The sequence below is a fragment of the Lampris incognitus genome, chromosome 15 (assembly GCF_029633865.1).
Source record: "Lampris incognitus isolate fLamInc1 chromosome 15, fLamInc1.hap2, whole genome shotgun sequence".
Lineage (NCBI taxonomy): Eukaryota > Metazoa > Chordata > Actinopteri > Lampriformes > Lampridae > Lampris > Lampris incognitus.
This window is the reverse complement of record NC_079225.1, coordinates 208097-224343: the sequence shown is the minus strand read 5'-3', so window position 1 is coordinate 224343 and position 16247 is coordinate 208097. Positions and strand designations below refer to the sequence as shown.

General features: G+C 49.8%; 1 protein-coding gene across 3 annotated transcripts in view; it reads right to left on the bottom strand.

Moving 5' to 3' along the window:
• Window positions 1–16247, bottom strand: part of jag2b (jagged canonical Notch ligand 2b) — a 116018-nt gene that overhangs the window by 62692 nt on the left and 37079 nt on the right. For all 3 annotated transcript variants that reach the window (XM_056294397.1, XM_056294398.1, XM_056294399.1), the window contains exon 3: window positions 8273–8327. In XM_056294397.1, the coding sequence (XP_056150372.1) occupies window positions 8273–8327 (55 nt within the window). The remainder of the gene's footprint in view (window positions 1–8272; window positions 8328–16247) is intronic.

Below are 16247 nucleotides of genomic sequence, written 5' to 3'. Positions count from 1 at the left end.
TCTGTAGCAATGTGCTGCAAAACGTGCCCTCCTGCCTGCACCCGTGGGGGAGATAGGTGGCCTATCAGCGTCGATTTCAGGCTACACATCCCTGCTAAAACGGCAGGTGTTTGTGATGTAAAAAAATGAAACCAAGATAAATCATGTCAGAACTATTTCCACCTCTAAAGTGAAACTGCAACCTATAAAAATGAAACCTTTGGAGAAAAAAACCCCCCCAAAACTTAATAACTTGGTTGCACAAGTGTGCACAGGCCTAAACTAACGATTTGATTTGGACGGGTCTTCCTCACACCCGGTCAACCCTCTACAGTTGTCCGTCCATTATCCAAACCACTTAATCCCAGTCAGGGTCGCGGCGATGCTGGAGCCTATTCCAGCAGTCATTGGGCGGCAGCTGGGGTGACACCCTGGACAGGCCGCCAGGCCAGCAAAGGGCATCCACCCCCCCCCCACACACACACATTCCTAGGGGCAATTTAGTACGGCTGATTCACCTCACCTACATGTCTTTGGACTGTGGGAGGAAATCCGGAGCCCCCGGAGGAAACCCACGCAGACACGGGGAGAACATGCAAACTCCATACAGAGGACGACCCCCAACTTTGGACTACCCCGGGGCTCAAACCCAGAACCTTCTTGCTGTGAGGCGACCGCACTAACCACTGCACCACCGTGTCGCCCCCCTCTACAGTTGTGCGGAATGAAATCACTGAACCGTGCCGATATCTCGAGAACTCAGCATCCCGCTGAAAGGATATTCCTTCTTTTGGCGAGATCCCGGCACCATGAAAGGATGGCATATTGATCACTTTATCACAGTGTTTGGGGGTTTTTAAGAGTATCCGCCCGGCACATCTTGACTTGGCAATAGTTTCCCATTCTTCTTTGCAAAACCATTCTAGATCCATCAGGTTGCAAGGGCGTCCTCCTTCTACTGGATTCAGGTCTGGGCTCTGGTTGGACCACTCCAAAACACTGATCTTCGTTTGATGAAACAATTCTGTTAATTTGGATCTCTGCTTTGGGTCGGTGCCGTGCTGGGAGGTGGACTTCATGTCCTTCAGCTTTCCAGCAGTCGCCTGAAGGTTTTATGCCAAAATCAGGAATCAGGAAGAGTCATTTGTCATTTCATTCCATGCACATGAAATGAAACAGAATCCCATCTCCTCCAACCCACAGCAGCGCAACACAAAGACAGAAACACACATCCAAGCTACCAGAACACATGCGTGCCAAAATCGACTGGTATTTTGGAGCTCTTCATGACCCCCTCCAGCTGGACTAGAGCCTCAGACTTCCACCTGAAGAAAAGCAGCCCCGAAGCACGATGCTGCCACCCCCATGCTTCACCGTGGGTACGGTGAAGCATGATGCTGCCACCCCCATGCTTCAGCGTGGGTACGGTGATCTGTTGGTGACGTGCCGTGTGGTTTTTGTCCCACACGTACCTTTTGGAATGATGGCCAAAAAGTTCAAGCTTGGTTTCACGACACATTTTTCCCACATGGTTTTGGGAGACTGGGTGTACCTTTTTGCAAAGTGTAGCTGGGCTGGGATGTTTTGCTTTCATGTGAGAAGTCTGCAGTCTTGCCACCCTACCCCACAGCCCAGACATATGAAGAATACAGGAGATTGTTGTCACATGCAGGGAGCAATCAGTACTTGGCAGAGATTCCTGCAGCTCCTTTAATGCTGCCGTGGGCCTTTTGGCAGCCTCCCTGACTAGTTTTCGCCTCGTCTTCTCCGTCTTCAGTTTTGGAGGGACGTCCTGTTCTTGGTAATGTCCCTGCTGTGCCATATTTTCTCCACTTGTTGATAACCCCCATAGTTCATCTGGTGCCGCATCCCTTTATGCATTCAGAACACAGACGTGAAGTCTATATTAACCCGGCATTCAAGTCATGTCAGGTCATACGTCTCTCTGGGTCGGGAATAGACCACAACCTGGCCATCCGAGTAGCTCCCGTTGACACGCTTCATGGGAGAAAAGATGGAGGCGAGTCTGTGCTGTGTGTGTGGCAGAGAGAGGACAATGCATGCTGTAGCGTTATCAAGGAATAGCCATCCATCTTTGAAATATCCACTGCTGGGGCATTTTTGGCTTCATCATCATCATCATCATCATCATCATCATCAGCTGCTTCTCCGGGGTCGGGTCGCAGGGGCAGCAAGCTAAGTAGGGCACTCCAGATGGCGAGATTGGACATGTAGTCCCTCCAGCGAGTTCTGGGTCTACCCCGGGGTCTCCTCCCTGTTGGACGTGTCTGGAAAACATCCAAAGCCAGGCGCCCAGGAGGCATCCTGATCAGACCACCTCAACTGGCTCCTTTTGATGCAAAGGAGCAGCGGCTCTACCCCGAGCTCCCTCCGGAGCTCCATTTTTCAATTTTTGGACTCATTGTGTGGGATGTCTTACTGTCCACATATGACTGTTCGCATTCAGTCATACTAGAAAGAGCGGTTAGGTCACAACTCGGCCAACTCACACCATCTAGAACTCCGATTTCTCCGACTTGACCATCCGACATAAGGTGTTCAGGTGGCACTTGCTGGTCTGGAAATCCTTCAAATCACACGTCAGACACCACCTCAATGCAGGGTAAGCCCACGCGGCATTACCGTTTGTGGTAGTGAGGTGTGGACCAGCTGTCCTGAGGTAGTCTATTTAGATAAACGAGTCAACCAGAAACACCCGAGACCGGGAGAGAGCTGAAAGCTGTGGGGACATGGACCCGCCTAAGTCTCTCCCCGATAACAGACACAGCAAGACATCTGAATTCTTGGCGTTTTCAGTTCTTTTATTTGAACGAGCTAGCCTTCAGTAACATTCTCCTGGCGGTGTTCCTGTGGCGGAGAGTCCCGGCAGTGGCGCAGCCTTGCCACAAGGTTTCTTCATGAACTTTGAGTGGATCCCTTCCCTCCCGCTGCTGGCGGGACGGTTATATTTGGACGTTCTACTACCTCGTAAAAATCAAACCCAAATCAAGAGCAGAATTAGCTAAATCCAAACAGACCTGAAACTTAATCGTTATTTTGCTCATCAATAAATTCAATATCGGCCAGGTGCAGAATCACCGATACCAATTCAATTATAATTAGATACATAATTAAAACTATAGATTATAATTTGATATATAATCAGGAAAATCTAATTATGGACAAAACAAAAACTTTGCATAATTTTCTCAATTCAAATAATGTATGAATGAAGAGAAGCTATGGGAGCCATGTGATGGTAGGTTTGGACTGGCTGAGGGAAACGGCTCAGTGAAGACCAGGAAGCAACACGCCAGGCTGCAGGGCACCCTTGTGTTGAATGCAAGGCTGGAGGTGAGCCGCCTCAAAGATAATCCACCTGCAACAGATCAACCAAGTTGAAATGGACTTCAACTTGAGGGCGTCCAGGTAGCATAGCGGTCTATTCTGTTGCCTACCAACACGGGGATCGCTGGTTCGAATCCCCGTGTTGCCTCCGGCTTGGTCGGGCGTCCCTACAGACACAATTGGCCGTGTGGCTATGTGTCCTGGTCGCTGCACTAGCGCCTCCTCTGGTTGGTCGGGGCACCTGTTCTGGGGGAGGGGGAACTAGGGAGGATAACTTGACCCCCCCCCCACACGCTGCATCCCCCTGGTGAAACTCCTCACGGTCAGGTGAAAAGAAGCGGCTGGCAACTCCACATGTATGGGAGGAGGCATGTGGTAGTCTGCAGCCCTCCCCGGATCAGCAGAGGGGGTGGAGCAGCGACCGGGACGGCTCGGAAAGGTGGGGTAATTGACCGGATACGATTGGGGAGAAAAAGGGGGACAATTAAAAAAAAAAAAAACACCGCTAACGTCACACAGACAAGCAAACGTGTGGCACAGGATCCACTTTCAACACACACAAATACCCGCAGTACAAATACTCACACTACACATACCCGCAGTACAAATACCACAGTACGGTCCAGTCTGCTCCAACTATATCGACTGCGACCTCGCAGGAGTTCAGCAGCACAAGCAGACTCTCTTGTGATCCTCCACAAAAGCTTGAAAGGAGTCTTTGTTCCAGAACATCGTCTCTTGAACCCATGACATCAAGGGTGGAGTCAGCTGACGGCTGTGACATAACCATCTGGATCCAGCCCCTTCAGCGAGGAGGGGAAGCACCGTCCGCTGCGTGCAAACCGGCCCCAGCATCAGCGTTCCCCGCTCGCGCGCTTCCTGTGGCGTGGTTAGGACGCAGTGAAACGCCCGGCGGCCCTTCTGCTGTCCTGCCACCTCCATCTAACGGCTCCACCTCCCAGGGCTCAACATGCATTCCTGCTCTCCCTTTCTGTGAACCTAAAGCTAATGCTAGCTGATGTAGCTCAACGTGTTAGCATGATTACAGGTTTCCCACCAGAATGAAATAATGACCCCGCACCACCCCCACCCCCCACCCACACACAGACACACACACCGTTAAAAGTTCATAACACCACCCCAATTCTAATGGTCTCATTTTGTTCCTGAATCAAAGATGATCAGTCAAGAAGGTTAAGTGCACCCCCCCCAATTACCCCACTCCTCCGAGCCGCCCCGGTCGCTGCTCCACCCCCCCTGCTGATCTGGGGAGGGCTGCAGACTACCACATGCCTCCTCCCATACATGTGGAGTCGCCAGCCGCTTCTTTTCACCTGACAGTGAGGAGTTTCCCCAGGGGGACGTAGCACGTGGGAGGATCACGCTATTCCCCCCCCCCCCGGTTCTCCCTCCCCCCCGAACAGGCGCCCCCAACTGACCAGAGGAGGCGCTAGTGCAGCGACCAGGACACATACCCACATCCGGCTTCCCACCCACAGACACGGCCAACTGTGTCTGTAGGGACGCCCGACCAAGCCGGAGGTAAGACGGGGATTCGAACCGGCGATCCCCGTGTCGGTAGGCAACGGAATAGACCGCCACGCCACCCGGATGCTGGTGAAGTGCACTTCTAAGCCTTTTGTTTTTTTCTAAGAGCAATATCATATTTCCTGACTCTGTCCTTAAGTAGTGTAACTAAAGCACAGCATGTTAGAGTCCACGATGAGGGCCTGCTGAAGCCGCTAGACAGACCAGCGGAGGTGGCACACTACAGTACCACGCAACTCATCTGTACACTTTCACTCAAGAGAATCTCTGCTGGAGCCAGGGTCAAAAACGACGTCCATTTCACAAATCAAGGCAGAAGCACTGGAGATAACCCCCATCACTGTATCACCCAGCACTACGTACACCACACGCAGCCCTGCTACGTCAGCTAAAGCACCACCGACATGCTGCTTCACCCGGTGTGCAGCAGACGGCTGGACAGGGGTTTCCTCGGGCTCTTTGTGAGCCAAATGGGGAACTAAGGGGCTACAGGGCGGACGTGCCAGTCTCCATAAAGCTCTATGATGTCATTTCCACTCCACCTCCATTGTCTCAACTCACCAATGGAGGTGCTTTTGATGTGACGGACAAAACAGGATGCGGCGACTCCGCGTAAACAACACGGAGGTTTGCATTCCAGCAGACACCAGCGGACTCACGCCGGCGTGCACACGGCCCGCTACGAACGGGTGTGGGGACCCATCATCCACCCTTCGCACCCTCTCCCCAGATCAAAGCCGAGCACAGACAGGGGAAAGTGGAAGCCTCATTCCTCAGCGGGTCCTCTTCCTCCCAGACTGGGCCATCGCTCCGCTGGGAAAAAGGAGTGCTGCAGGAGTCCACCCGGCGGACGCAGACGCAGCAAAACAGGATACAGCTGGTGAACGCTGACGCCCGAAGCCCACACGGCCTCACAAACCAGGACTTCGGTCCTATGAAGTAGCCTCGGGCGGCTCGGCAGTTCACAATGCACACCAGACACGTGTACTCGCCACAACGCCAGCTCAGCGTCATCTCCCCGCCGCCGCCGCCGCACACACGTCCTAGTCTCCACTGTGCAAGAAGGAAGCCCAGAGCCGTTTATCATTTCCTAATTCCACACTTCGAAGACTCAACACGCATGGGTCGGTCTACTCCAACAGTTCACTAAGCTACGTGACACAACAAGGTGAACAGAGGACGACATCATGCACACTCGCTTGCTCCACACGGAGAATCAGACATGCGTTTGCCGTTGCGTGTTTTCAAAAACAAGGAATTGTCTTTGTTGCTCACTTGGAAAATCAAAAACAGGAGTGTACAAACATAATCCCCGGTATAAATAATCATGCAAAAGTATAAATAATCATGCAAAAGTCAGTGCAAAAATGCAGTTGTTAATATATAAATACTATTGCGGCGTAGAAATATTACAGTTTCTGGTGTAGACAACAGTAATGTATGTAGACAGTAGTGATGTATGTAGACAGTAGTAATGTATGTAGACAGCAGTAATGTATGTAGACAGTAGTGATGTATGTAGACAGCAGTAATGTATGTAGACAGCAGTGATGTATGTAGACAGCAGTAATGTATGTAGACAGCAGTAATGTATGTAGTAATCTATGTAGACAGCAGTAATGTATGTAGACAGTAGTGATGTATGTAGACAGCAGTAATGTATGTAGACAGCAGTAATGTATGTAGACAGTAGTGATGTATGTAGACAGCAGTAAGTAGTGATGTATGTAGACAGCAGTAATGTATGTAGACAGCAGTGATGTATGTAGACAGCAGTAATGTATGTAGTAATCTATGTAGACAGCAGTGATGTATGTAGACAGCAGTGATGTATGTAGACAGCAGTGATGTATGTAGACAGCAGTAATGTATGTAGACAGCAGTGATGTATGTAGACAGTAGTGATGTATGTAGACAGCAGTAATGTATGTAGACAGCAGTGATGTATGTAGACAGTAGTGATGTATGTAGACAGCAGTAATGTATGTAGACAGCAGTGATGTATGTAGACAGTAGTGATGTATGTAGACAGTAGTGATGTATATGTAGACAGCAGTGATGTATGTAGACAGCAGTAATGTATGTAGACAGTAGTGATGTATGTAGACAGCAGTAATGTATGTAGACAGCAGTGATGTATGTAGACAGTAGTGATGTATGTAGACAGCAGTGATGTATATGTAGACAGCAGTAATGTATGTAGACAGCAGTGATGTATGTAGACAGCAGTGATGTATGTAGACAGCAGTAATGTATGTAGACAGCAGTAATGTATGTAGACAGTAGTGATGTATGTAGACAGCAGTGATGTATGTAGACAGCAGTGATGTATGTAGACAGTAGTAATGTATGTAGACAGCAGTAATGTATGTAGACAGTAGTGATGTATGTAGACAGCAGTAATGTATGTAGACAGCAGTAATGTATGGGAATATGAGCCAAGAGTGGGTGAATGGATGAATCCTGCAGGCTGCCAGCAGCCCAGTGGGGTTCACAGTGGTGTTCTTAGTGGTGTTGTTCTTTGTTCATAGCGGTGTTGTCCATAGTGGTGGTGTTCATAATGGTGCTGTTCATAGCGGTGTAGACTGAAGGGGGGGGGGAGTAGGGTTGGTACAGATCAGTTGTTTAGGAGGACAACTGCTTGGGGAAAGAAACTGATGCTATGCCTGGAGGTTTTTTACGTGGTTTTAAATTGTACTTTGCAGTGGGGAGTGCAACAACCAAGGGGTTAAAGGTGAGAACAGTCAAGTGTTATGTAACAAGCTGTGCTAGCATCATTTAACATTCAAGATCAACTTTTTTTTTTTTGGCTTCTGAGATACTTTATTGATCCCCGTGGGGAAACTCCTCTCTGCATTTAACCCCTCCTAGTTGTGTAGCTAGGAGCAGCGGGCAGTCGCCGTGCAGCATCCGGGGACCAGCTCCAGTTCATCTTGCCCTGCCTCGGTCAGGGGCAGAAAGGGGTATTAACTCCAACATGCATGTCTTTCTGATGGTGGGGGAAACCGGAGCACCCGGAGAAAACCCACCGCAGACACGGGGAGAACATGCAAACTCCACACAGAGGACGACCCGGGACGACCCACAAGGTTGGACTACCCCGGGGTTCGAACCCAGGACCTTCTTGCTGTGAGGCGACAGCGCTGACCACTGCGCCGCCGCCATGACCAAGAGGTTACGCTCAGCAAAGTAAACAACACTGTAAATACACATCACTTTAGATGTAGAAATCCCATGAAAGAAGAAGAAGAAGAAGAAGAAGCTCTCAAACTGCAGCCCTCAGCAAGCCCTTCAGCCCACCACAGCACTGATACAAAGTTATGGCTTGTGTGTGTGTGTGTGTGTGTGTGTGTGTGTGTGTGTGTGTGTGTGTGTGTGTGTGTGTGTAAGTACTTACTGTTGTGTGTGGTGTTGTCCCAGTCCCAGGCCTCTACAATCAGTGTGTACGCCCGCTAGAGACAGAGAGGAAGTCACAAGGCCAGTTAGTCCTCCATTCTGACTAATAACACAATAATCACACAGGGGTTTTGTTTTGTCCAATTTCAGAATAACACCTTTTTTTTGGGGGGGGGGGGCTTTTCCCCCCTCTTTTCTCCCCCATTTGTACTTGGCCAATTACCCCACTCTTCCGAGCCGTCCCGGTCGCTGCTCCACCCCTCTGCTGATCCGGGGAGGGCTGCAGCCTACCACATGCCTCCTCCCATACGTGTGGAGTCACCAGCCGCTTCTTCTCACCTGACAGGGAGGAGTTTCACCAGGGGGACGTAGCGCGTGGGAGGAGCACGCTATCCCCCCCCAGTCCCCCTCCCCCCCAAACAGGCACCCCGACCGACCAGAGGAGGCGCTAGTGCAGCAACCAGGACACATACCCACATCCGGCTTCCCTCCCACAGACATGGCCAATTATGTCTGTAGGGACGCCCGACCAAGCCGGAGGTAAGACGGGGATTCGAACCGGCGATCCCTGTGTTGGCAGGCAACGGAATAGACCGCCCACTACAAACTATTATTTGATTGGGATACAGTTCTGAAAAAAAACAAAACAATCAGATTAAAAAAAAAACAGCATAGGCAACCATAAACTCTGACTTGGAGGTGTTGTGGTGAAGGGGCGAAGGGATGATCTACTCCACCCCTCTCAGAATAACCACAGCACCACCCCTGCTACACCGCCGCCATACTGGGAACACTGCAGTGCTCCCAATTCATAGAGAAACACAGTGACTGGCAACTGAGTTGATAAGATTATGTAGAATAACATAAATCACCACTTTACTCATCATCATCATCATCATCATCATCATCATCAGCAATCCAACGACCCAAGCCAGCAGCGACCACGCACACACACACACGGTGGAAAACACACCCCACAGCCCTCGCACACTGCAGCCATGTGGCCCAGCACTTCCTCCCTCCCCAACGTCCTCCGTTTTTGCATGTCGTCCAACTGAATGTCTTTTAGAGCTTCGTACAGAACGTAACAAGACACGGAACTCGGGGAAACACACAATTCATGTTTTAAATGATAATTTTGTTCATTTAATAAAAATATTATCCAACAACAAATGACCCTGTGAGGAAAAGCACTTGCCCCTTTAGTCAATCAACCGATTAACCAAATTTAATTGACAATTGGATTTAATTAGAGCAGACACACCCAGGCTTACTGCTTGCCCAGCTGAGCCCAAACAGGACTGACATAGACCCTTGTGAAGTAGGCTACAAGGTCACAACAGGCAGCACGCCGCCGTGATCAAACGAAGTCCCGGAGGGGCGTCCGGACGGCGTGGCGGTCTATCTCTTGCCTGCCAACATGGGGATCGCCGGTTCGAATCCCTGTGTTACCACCAGCTTGGTGGGGCGCCCCTACAGGCACAGTTGGCTGTGTCTGCCGGAGGGAAGCTGGATGTGGGTATGTGTCCTGGTCGCTGCACTAGCGCCTCCTCTGGTCGGTCAGGGCGCCTGTTCGGGGGGAGGGGGAATAGCGTGATCCTCCCACGCGCTACGTCCCCCAGGTGAAACTCCTCACTGTCAGGTGAAAAGAAGCAGCTGGTGACCCCACATGTATGGGAGGAGGCATGTGGTAGTCTGGAGCCCTCCCCAGATCGGCAGAGGGGGTGGAGCAGAGAGCAGCATGGCTGAGAAGAGTGGGGTAATTGGCCAAGTACAATAGGGGGGGAAAGGGGGGGGGAGAATTTCCAGAAGATACGAGAAGAAAGGTTGTTGAGATATATCAGTCTGGAAAGGGTTGCAAAGCCGTTGCCAAGGCTACGGTGAAAAGACCAAGACAATATTAGAAGAACTGCGGGCCTCTCTAGCCTCAGGTAAGGTGATCGTTCATGATTTGCCAGCCAGGCAGAGACTGGGAGAAGTCCGAGTTCATGGGAGCGTTGCAAGGTGCCAACAACGACTAGGTGAGAGAAACATTACTGCTCCTCTCACACCTGCAAAAAAAAAAAAAGGGGACCCTGATGCCCACCAAGCCTTTTGGGATAACGTTCTGTGGACAGACGAGTCAAAAGTGGTACTTTTTGGAAGACACGGGTCCCATTATGTCTGGCATAGAGCAAACACAAAATATCACAATAAGGACATCATACCACCCGTCACACATGGTGGTGGTGTGATGGTGTGGGGCCTCTTTGCTGCCTCAGGGCCTTGGAAGACTTGCCATCAGAATCACTTTGTCAATTCAGTTCATACATCGTTTCCTCCAGCCCACAGCAGTGCAACACAAAGACAACAACACATCCAAGAACTACAAGAACACATATAGCCAAACTAACACATATATCTAAACAAAAATCACTGTCCAGGAGCACGAACGCCAGTCAGGATGACTGTCAGAACTGCCGGTCTGCCTGGGCTAGCAGTTAGCTTAGCCTGCCCCTCTTCTACTTCCTGTTAGAGACCACCCTCGGTGTTTCCTCTTCGGGCCTAGCTCCGGTCAGGGCCGTGGTCCTTGGGTGTACAGGACGCAGCAGACCAAGCTCCCTCAGCTGATCCAACGCCAGCTCTCCCAGCCAGACACCTCCCCGATCTCCACACTACCGACACTAAAAACACAGTCAAGGCCAGGCGAGGCCGCCGCCAGACCGCCCTCGGTGTTATCGGAACTGCCGGTCTGCATGGGCTAGCAGTTAGCTTAGCCTGCTCAGCTCCCGTGTCCTGTCAGACCGCCCTCGGCGTTACCTTTTGGTCACAGCTCCAGGCAGGGCCGTGGTCCCTGGGCCCACCGGACGCAGCAGACCAAGCTCTCCCAGCTGATCCAGCGCCAGCTCTCCCAGCCATCTAATGGAGACAAACGTGGACGCAGACGTGGACAAAGACACTGCATGGACGGTACTGGGTGAGGCCGCCGCAAATGTTAATTCGCGCCGCCATCTTCCCACACCGGAAGCGGAAAGCATTAGTGAAGGAACCGCGAACTCTGCTCTCTACCAGAAAATTCTTTAGGAGAACGTCCAATCATCGGTCCGTGACCTGAAGTGTAATAGCGTTATGCAGCAGGATAATGATCAAAAACACAAGACTGAGCCCACCTCAATGGCTCAACAGAAGCAAAATTAAGTCATCAAGATGTATTGGCAGGACCTTAAAGGAGCAGTTCATGCTCGAAAACCCTCCAACGTCGCTCAGTTACAGCAGTTTGGCAAAGAGTGGGCCTAAACTCCTCCACATTGATGTGAAAGACTGATGTAGGAAGCGTTCGGTTTGCAGTTGTTGCTGCTAAAGGTGGCACAACTAGTTACTAAGTCCAGGGGGGCAATTACTTTTTCACGTGGGTGTATACTTTTTTTCTTCAATAAATGATGATTAGATGATCATTTAATACAGTATGGTGTGTTTGCTCAGGTTCTCATCGATTGTCTTGTATTACATTTTGGATGAAGACCTGAAACCATTCAGTGTGACAAACAATGAAAAATAGCAGAAATCGGGGAGGGGGCAAACACTTTTTCACAGCGCTACCTGTGCCATGTTGCCAAGAGTAGTTGGATTCTGCAGTCCATGAAGCCAAACATGTCGGCTGGAGTGCATGAGGGCTTGGGAGACAGAGTACAGACAGACTGAGACAGAAGGTCACAAAGGGTCTGTGAACAAACAGTCCCTTTCATATTCCTTCTCAACCACTTCAGAACTGCCAATTAGATTAGGCAGTTCCTCGACAGGACTGATGAGGGACAGCTGACAGTCGTATGCAAAAAAAAAAAAAAAAAGTTTGGAGAATCCCAAACAGCTGATCAGGCACTAACTTTACATTAGGATATGCCACAGAAAAAGGAAATGAACTTTACCCAGAACCAGCAAAAAAAGGAGGAGAATCATGATCCAGCGTGAGGTCATTTCCTAACACTGTCTTAGAAAACCGCTATATAAACTCTTCTTCTTCTTCTTTCGGCTTGATCCCCGCTTCCCAAGTTATTATTATTCCATCCATCCTTCATCCAAACCACTTATCCTGCTCTCAGGCTCGCAAGGATGCTGGAGCCTATCCCAGCAGTCAATGGGCGGCAGGCGGGGAGACACCCTGGACAGACCGCCAGACCATCACAGAGCCCACACACACATCTAGGGACAATTTAGTACAGCTGATTCACCTGACCTACAGGTCTTTGGACTGTGGGAGGAAACCAGAGTCCCCAGAGGACACCCACATGGACACGGGGAGAACATGCAAACTCCACACGGAGAACGACCCGGGACGAGCCCCAAGGTTGGACTACCCCGGGTCTCGAACGTAGGACCTTCTTGCTGTGAGGCGACCACACTAACCACTGTGCCGCCGGGCCGTGGTTATTATGAATTATTACTATAATAATAACTGTCATAACAAGCACAGAAGGTGTACAGGCCCACAGTGCAGGCGTGGTGGCAATGGAGAATAATGAAGTCATGCAGCTTGTGCGGTAGACGGGTGTCCAGTACAGGTTGTGTTTAGAGAGAATCTTTTGCCGCAGAGATGCAACTCAAACAATTTATTCCTGCACAACTTAGTTTCTTGTCAAACTTATCAGCCCCACCTACACTGCCACAAACATGCTCAAAACAAGGCCTCAGTAGTGCAGTGTAACTGAAGTGCATCCTGGGTAATGCAGTCAGACTGGTCACCATATGTCTTTATGTATGCTCAATACAACGGTAAGGAGAGCACAGAACGTTGAATCCGTGGCCAGCGGCCACAAGGATGAGGATGTGCCACCCCCCCCCCCATTTTCTCCCCAATTGTACCCGGCCAATTACCCCACTCTTCCAGTCACTGTATATTCTATAAGGGTGGGGGTACCTGCAGTCACTGTATTGTTTATAAGGGTGGGGGTACCTGCACTCACTGTATTGTTTATAAGGGTGGGGTACCTGCAGTCACTGTATTGTTTATAAGGGTGGGGGTACCTGCAGTCACTGTATTGTTTATAAGGGTGGGGGTACCTGCAGTCACTGTATTATTTATAAGGGTGGGGGTACCTGCAGTCACTGTATTGGTTATAAGGGTGGGGGTACCTGCAGTCACTGTATTGTTTATAAGGGTGGGGGTACCTGCAGTCACTGTATTGTTTATAAGGATGGGGGTACCTGCAGTCACTGTATTGTTTATAATGGTGGGGGTACCTGCAGTCACTGTATTGTTTATAAGGGTGGGGGTACCTGCAGTCACTGTATTGGTTATAAGGGTGGGGACACCTGCAGTCACTGTATTGGTTATAAGGGTGGGGGTACCTGCAGTCACTGTATTGGTTATAAGGGTGGGGTTCCTGCAGTCAGGTGAGACTGAAGAGGTCACTTAGATGATGATGAAACGTGTCTCTCAATAAACGTTGTGTCCAGATGAGCTGACTCAACCTTCTGTGACGTCACAATATTGATCATAAAAAATGCTAAAACTAATTTTTGTGTTGTAGTAATTGTTCATCATCATTCAAATGAAAACACGTAACCCTAAGCCTCATCATTCCCATTTAGGTAGTAGCTAGTAGCTGATCGTTTAACTGTACAGTATGTCATCAATTTGGTAATTGTAGATGTCAGTATCTGTCCTGTAATCATCATTAATATTTTGTTCGTTTTGTAATGAAAGGGAATATCATCAGTAGTGCTTGTTGCAGTTTGGTAGCTATTGGAAACAGGTTTACGGAGAGTTATGACGGCGGAGACTCACGTCTTCTCCTTAAACCTAGGGGCGGGAGTGCAAGTTGCTTGGTTTCAGCCAGGCTTCTGTGTGATGCCCCCTACTTATCACTACCATGATTTTAACACTGGGTTCTTCCTCTAACTGACACAACAATCAAACTTGAACCTTTTTCAGTTTAAAAAAAAGTCAAATCTAGCTGTGTGCTGTAATTTTTTTTAAAATTTTGTATTATGTATTTAATTGATTAATTAATTAATTTGCTTTTTTGTAAACTATAAATCATGTGCATTGGTTAAATTTCAGGAATCCTTGTCAAAAATGCTATGAGAGAACAGGAGCAGCTCCTGCAGCACAGTTGATGGTCCGGAGTTATGACGTATCAGAAAGACAAACTTCAGTTATCCACTGCTGTGATGGACCTGGACTTCAACTGGCCTCCAGAGGGCGTTTGCATGTTCACAAGAACACTTACACCGAGCGTGAGATCTGAGAACAAAAACAAGTGGAGAAGGAAACGTTGGAAAAGCTGAAGGGATATGTATGGAGACTGGCCGCAACAAGCCAGTCTGGTACGTCCGGAGGCAGTATCACCACAGCTCCACTAGTTACAGTTGCTTCAGACTCAACAGCAAACTCTGACCCTCTGGCAAGGAAGTGCCCCCTTACTCCTTCCCAGTTTAGCAAGGGTCGCAAGTTGCTCCCCCAGTGCACATGGCTGGTATGGTCGTAGTGGTCCAGTTTGGGACCGCAACTGAGAAGACATGTCCAACTAGTGACCGCCTGACAGGCGGCCTGACCTGAGTAACTGGCCTGCAGATCATGCACCATGGTAGAAACTGGAGGCCACTACCAACAGCCCTGCCCGCTCAAGTCCACCGGACTTCCCAATACTGCATTGAAGTATGCACTGGGGGACGGTAGGACATTTTGGGTCCCACAGAAGGTCTGTGGACAAAAGAAATCTCAAGAGTGGGAACCATCACGAGAAGATGTAATTTCCTCGCTAGCATCCATGATGATCAACGATGCTTTGACTCATAGACTGCAACTGACCATCGAATGTCAACATCTTTACTGTGCCAGTAACTCCACGCTCAATGGTGAAGCCCCTGCATCATCACACTCATCTGGGTCAATAGTGTTACTAAAACCAAAACTAGAATACATTCAAAAAGAAAAATTCTTCTTTTTCTCCTAATTGTACTTGGCCAATTAATTACCCCACACTTCCGAGCCGTCCCGGTCGCTGCTCCACCCCCCCCCCCCCCCGCCGATCCGGGGAGGGCTGCAGCCTACCACATGCCTCCTCAGATACATGTGGCGTCACCAGCTGCTTCTTTTCACCCGACAGCGAGGAGTTTCACCAGGGGGACGTAGCGCATGGGAGGATCACGCTATTCCCTCCAGTCCCCCCCCCCCGAACAGGCGCCCCGACTGACCAGAGGAGGCGCTAGTGCAGCGACCAGGACACATGCCCACATCCGGCTTCCCTCCCACAGACACGGCCAATTGTGTCTGTAGGGACACTCGACCAAGCCGGAGGTAACACGGGGATTTGAACCGGCGATCCCCATGTTGGCAGGTAGCAGAATATACCACCACACCACCCGGATGCCCGAGCACATTACAATTTCCCAAGCAGTTAATAGACTGTAAGTGGAAAGTGGATCTCACCGCTATCTCGTCATGAGATGACAGTAAACTACTTCTCCATCATCATGTTGTGGTGTGTCTCGAGGCCTACTCCACAGCTGCACTGTCCAACAGAAGGAAACCATGGAAACGTGGCCAGCCCCCAGGACCAAATCTTGCATCAAGTCATCACCAGGCCCATCACTGGCATCAGCATCAAGCTAATCTAGCCTATGTCAACATGTTTAGTTTGGATGGCTCACGGTGAGAAGAATGCCTTTTCTGTCACCATCACTTATCGCAGCTTTCTGGCAGCTCTCGTCTCGGCACTTGAGCCCTGGGAGGATCACGGATCCCGTGACCTCTGATCGTCCTCTCCGATACGAGTTCTGCTTCCGTTTGAATAGACAGACCACACCTTTTTTAAAATGCCCACGTCACACACAGGAAGCCCGAGAGACAGAAACTGCAGAAAATGACAGACGTTAAAAAAAAAATACTGTCTATGATCTGTACAGACAGACAGACGGGCGAGAGAGAGAGAGAAAGGGCGAGAGAGAGAGAGGAAGAGAGAGAGAGAGAGAACAGGTTAACGAGCAGCTCAAAA